At 40.2% G+C, this 5,552-nt stretch overlaps 1 protein-coding gene across 2 annotated transcripts; it reads left to right on the top strand.

Annotated features, from left to right (window-relative positions):
- The first annotated feature begins 620 nt into the window (after positions 1-620).
- On the top strand, positions 621-5,287 carry idh3g (isocitrate dehydrogenase (NAD(+)) 3 non-catalytic subunit gamma). 2 transcript variants are annotated; one of them, XM_080533785.1, is made up of 13 exons: positions 621-717; positions 1,170-1,220; positions 1,727-1,741; positions 1,908-2,005; positions 2,135-2,250; positions 2,436-2,496; positions 2,625-2,757; positions 2,883-3,016; positions 3,111-3,213; positions 3,314-3,460; positions 3,579-3,673; positions 3,808-3,868; positions 4,198-5,287. In XM_080533785.1, the coding sequence occupies exons 1-13, from the start codon at positions 637-639 to the stop codon at positions 4,297-4,299; spliced, it is 1,197 nt and encodes a 398-aa protein (XP_080389911.1). In that variant the 5' UTR covers positions 621-636; the 3' UTR covers positions 4,300-5,287. The 2 variants fall into 2 exon arrangements, with proteins under 2 accessions (XP_080389911.1, XP_080389910.1); XM_080533784.1 differs by having other exon boundaries at positions 1,724-1,741.
- Positions 5,288-5,552: the final 265 nt, after the last annotated feature.

The raw sequence follows: 5,552 nt of genomic DNA, 5'->3' as shown, positions 1-5,552 counted from the left end.
AAGGATTGGGGTGTGCAAACTCATCTCAGGCTGCATGTGATACTACTGAAGTTTTACTTAAAAGTTAACATGTTTACGTTTTTGTTCAATAGTGCCAACATGTTGATTAGTGGCAGTGCAAATCTACCAGTCACAAATATTTTGAAAGTAACATAAAAGTTATATTTTAATAATATTGTTTTCAATTGTTGTTAATCAATGCCTATATTAATGTTGATTACTGCCAATTTATGTTGCCTTGTATACAAGTATATTCATTTAGTGATTCGATTAAAGTTTCAACATTTTAAAGCTTTATAATGTCATTTTTGGAAGCAAAAACGTGTTACCAGGTTATGGTAAAAAAAAAAAAAAAAAAAAAAATCCACTTTCTTGGATTTCTTAAGACTTTTTATATGTCATATAGAGATTTATGAGCAATAAACAGTTGAAAGTTTTTCTGTTGCAATTTGTCTGAGGTTCCCCCCTCCCAAATTTCGTTGTATGGTACCTGTACTATATTAATGACAATAAAGACCATTCATTCATTCATTCATTCATTCATTTTCTCACAAAACGCCTGTACTACTAAATCGTCAGACACTTCTGCTGTCGGGCACGAGCATAATCGGGCACGCGAACTGTCATTGTATCAAGATGGCCGCTTCCAGTGCAGTGCTTTCAATGTCCAAAATCCTAAAACCAATTTGGGGTGGACAACTGGGAAATACTGCAAAAGTAAGGCAACGCTCACATACTTTGTGATTCACAACTACGATGCTACCAAAAACGTTGATTGAATTAAACAGAGGGGTTAAGCTAACGAATACAAGGTCATTTGGTTAGCTAGCTAGTTAGCTAGCTGGTTGAAGGATACCCCTGGCTCGCCACGATGTATATATTGCTACTGTAACCAACTACTGTACTTGACCTCGAGTGAATAACATTCGGCTAGGTAGATCAAATCAGTCTAACACTAAACGCTAACCCAAGCGCAGGTGGAGAGCTAGAGGTCCCCACGCACGCAAGGACCCCAATTGAAATAAGCCAGTGGTTTTCTTGGGTTTTTATCCTGTTAGTTGACCTTGTATGTAATATGTACTTTCATGTACCTACTTCTGCAAATCTTCTAATAAAGTTTTCAATCAATCAATCAAAGCACTTATTCGTATTTCTGCATTTATTTTCAGGTTTTTGGAGTGACAGTGTCTAGTCACAGAGAGAAGTCGTCAGCAGCTTATGTGAGTAGTCAATTATATTGGAATAGTGTCAGATCCATGTTGTTGAATCTGACAGTGTTTAGATATAGCCTTTGTCTGTTAAACAGAGTAGGCCTATTATTAACACTTGGCACAGAAGCTATACTGTAATCCTAGGCCTACTTGAATCTCATACCACGAAATGATCAAACATTGATGTCAATTCTACCAATAGTAACACAGCATCACAATACTACTCTGTTAGTGCCAAACACTGGTCTTTTATCAGTCATTTTCTGACATTCAGAATTCTGTATTTTCTGTATTGTTGGGTGAACTTGAACTTGTGTAGGTTGTGTTTGTCATTTACAAAGCTAACTCAGTTGTCAGCCTTTTATATCTACTGTATCCATCTTATTTGGGAAGAGTGATCCTGGTTTTGATAGGCGAAATGTTGTATTGATTTCTGGTGCCTTCTCTGCTAGCATCTCTCTAACTGATAAACATTATTCTGTCTTTCCTGATATCTACCTAAAAAAAAAAAGAAGCAGGGACCAATCATAGTAAGTACCATCACAGGCATGCACATCCTCACCATTTACCTGCAGATGTACCTTATTCAGACCTTAAACATGTTGACATACAAGATATACCGGTAGTACTGGTGTTATCATTCATCTGTTAGACAATTTCTATTGCCATAATCTTCATGGCATTTTTATGTTTCAGCCCCCTCCTGCAAAGTATGGTGGGAGACACACCGTGACCCTGATACCTGGCGATGGCATTGGACCTGAACTTCTCAACCATGTGAGGGAACTCTTCAGGTCAGTAAAGAAGTGTATTATAACAGGTTACTATAACATGTTATTAATGGTTTATAGACACAGGCTCATGCGATCTTTGTTTTTCAGTTGAGGTAAAAAAAAGTTGTATTTAATTGTATTGTGCTACAGGTTCAGCTGTGTGCCTGTGGACTTTGAAGTGGTAAATGTCAACTCCGCTTTGGCAGCTGAGGATGACATCAACGATGCCATCATGGCTATCCGCCGCAATGGAGTGGCCCTCAAAGGTTAGAGAAATTGAATAATGCTCCGTGCTATTTCTTTTTGATGCTCAACATGCAGTTTCTGAGACGAAAGCAAACAACACAATTGCATGTGTGTCACTAAATAGTGTATTAACATGCCTTTATTCTAAATGAAATACATAGGCCTATACCATTGTTGTAAATAATGTAATGTCAACGTTTTGTAGGTAATATTGAGACCAACCACACCATGCCGCCTTCCCACAAATCCAGAAACAATCTACTCCGGTAAGGGTTTATATTAAAATGATTTGTCCGTGAACATGATTTTTGTCAAGTCTTCTGTTGCTCTCTGTCTGTCTGTCCTGCCCCATCACTTCACACAGTCACTCCTTCTCTCTCTGTGTGTCCACCAGCACCAGCCTGGACCTGTATGCCAATGTGATGCACTGTCAGTCCCTCCCTGGGGTCCAGACCCGCCACAAGAACATTGACATCATGATCATCAGAGAGAATACAGAGGGAGAATACAGCAGCCTTGAGCATGAGGTTAGACACACACACACACACACACACACACACACACACCACCCCTTGTTCTCTTTCTGTGTCTCCTTCACCCTTTTTCGATTTGACTGTATGAACCTTACTTTCTCCTTACGTTCCTTGTGTAGAGTGTGCCAGGAGTGGTGGAGAGCCTGAAGATTATCACACGGACTAACTCACTTAGAATCGCTGACTACGCCTTCCGATTGGCCCGGGAGAAGGGTCGTCGCAGGGTCACAGCAGTGCATAAGGCCAACATCATGTGAGTCATTGAGCTCATCAGTTACCTAGGCTTGAGTCTCGCATAGTATTTTTGGCCTTTGAGGTTGTTGAACGCTCCCCGTCCTCCCCAACAGGAAACTGGGTGATGGCTTGTTCCTACAGTGCTGTAGGGAGGTGGCTTCCGGATATCCAGACATCACCTTTGACGCAATGATTGTTGACAACACCACCATGCAGGTAACAAAGGCTCTCTTTGTGAATGACAGTCAGTTGATTATTGCAGCTTCTCTGTTACTCTTCTCATCGCTTGCTCCCGCTTTGTGTTTGTATTCTTTAGCTTGTCTCCAAACCTCAACAGTTTGATGTGATGGTGATGCCCAACCTGTATGGTAATGTGGTCAGCAACGTGTGTGCTGGGCTGGTGGGAGGGCCTGGGCTGGTGCCTGGGGCCAACTATGGCCGAAACTATGCTGTCTTTGAAACGGTGAGTCCAAATTTCGGCCTCAGACAAAGTGAGATTAAGAGAGTGAATTGATGGGTGATTGATTGTTTTGAGGCATACCTCATCCTCGTTCTCACTCACTCTCTTTCACTGACACTAGGCTACAAGGAACACAGGGAAGAGTATTGCAGACAGGAACATTGCTAACCCCACTGCCATGCTGCTGGCTAGTTGCATGATGCTTGACCACCTCAAGTAAGTTAATATTTTGCATCAACAAGGTTGTACATTTGCTTTGGTATTTTGTATTGTGTGTTAACGATTTTGTGGACTTATTGATCAGGTAATGTGAAAGATCATGCCAACTTAAGCCCTCCTGTGTTTTCTAGGGTCCATGATTATGCCACTATGATCCGGAATGCTATCCTAACCACCATGAATGAGACCAGGGTAAGTAGTCTTACCTTAGTGCATACGTACAACCTCTTTGGTTGAACGTATCCCCTACAGTTCACTGCTAGTGCTAGACCCTTTGTTATCCTTAATTTGAACTGTCTGCCAGTACAGCAAGTTATTTGCAGTTTCATCATTGTTACATTTCAGAGATTCTTCCTTTACACTCTCTCTATACAACATGGTCAAACCTGTAGTCAAAAGTATTATTTTTGTTTTAAAAAATAATGTTTATGGGTGACTTAGTGCTATGTGCCAATTGTGAATGTATAGCCTAAATATCAGTTGACTTGACTGCGATGGTAACTGTTCTTGTTCTCCTTCAGTTGCACACAGCTGACATTGGGGGTCAGGGAACTACTTCTGAGGTGGTCCAGTCTATCATGAGGAACATCCAGAGTAAGGGTCCTCTCACCACAGAGTTCTGAACACACAGCAACTCTGGACCTGAGGACAACACACTGTGTGTGTGTGTGTGTGTGTGTGTGTGTGTGTGTGTGTCTGTGTGTGTACATACATAAATGTGTGTGCATGCATTTGTTTGAATGAGTGTGTGTCTGTGCATGCCTGTCTCCATAGTGATGTTTCTCCCACACATTGACGTCTTACCTGAGTGGTTCATTCTTGACTTTACCTCCCTTTCAGATGAAACCTGTGCATTATCTTATTCACATGCTTGTTATTCAATGCCTGCTCTTCAGTGATTGTTAAGTTAATTTAGTTTAACACCATTTGCCTTTCAATAATCATTCCCCGGTTCCCATGACATATAATACCAAAGTGTCAATGGGAACGTTGTAAATCTGTCAAATAAACACGAGGATCGTGTTAGGGTAAACCCAAGCACATGAAAGAGCAGCACTTCGATCGAAAGATTTGGAGAATGGGGCAAGGTTCACTGCTTTCTTTGTGAGTTATGTTTCTCATTCCAGTTTTTCACTGTAATTAGGCTTTCTTTTTGCTGCTTTTTTCATGTTATCAGATCTATCTCTTGTACAGATTTCAAAGTCTTTTAATTTACCACAGATTTGTTTTCTATAACCGTAGATTCAGTCCAAATGCTCGGTTTTATTTTGCCTTGAGGTTTTTGTTATACTATGTATTTAACTTAACATCATCGTTGACTGTTACATGTATGTCCCTAAATTATCAACAATATTCTGATATCATCAAGAACTGTACACTAGAAATGGTTATACCTGTCATACTGTACTTCATTTGATCATTTCAGAAAGTGTCAATCATGTGTGTCACTGTTGTACTCACACATGAAAGGTAGTTGTTGTGCTTATGCCACAGTACTTATCTATACCTTATTAACAAACTGGATATCTAGAGTGGACAAAGCCCATGAATTTTTATGGATTTGTCGTTTGACATGAGCTGTGACTATGTAAGATGAATATTATCAATAAAGCAGTTAACTATGTTACGTTCCTATGGTAAGAGTTGTTGTTTTACAGTTTCAGCAAACAGATATGTAGAAACAAACTTTCCATTGTAAACATATTTACAGTCAGTTGTGACCTACATTATGATTAGGAAAACCTTTGTCTAAAATAAATGACATGGGGTAGGGGTGGTCTAGGGGATAGTGAGTTGGACTGGTGATCAGAAGGTCATGAGTTCCAATTGCACCTGGAACACCACCACTAGTGTGCGATTAAGTAAGGCACTTAGC

Source organism: Nansenia antarctica, assembly GCF_963989245.1.
Source record: "Nansenia antarctica genome assembly, chromosome: 6".
Lineage (NCBI taxonomy): Eukaryota > Metazoa > Chordata > Actinopteri > Argentiniformes > Microstomatidae > Nansenia > Nansenia antarctica.
The sequence above is the reverse complement of the archived record's forward strand: the minus strand, read 5'-3'. Positions and strand labels throughout refer to the sequence as shown.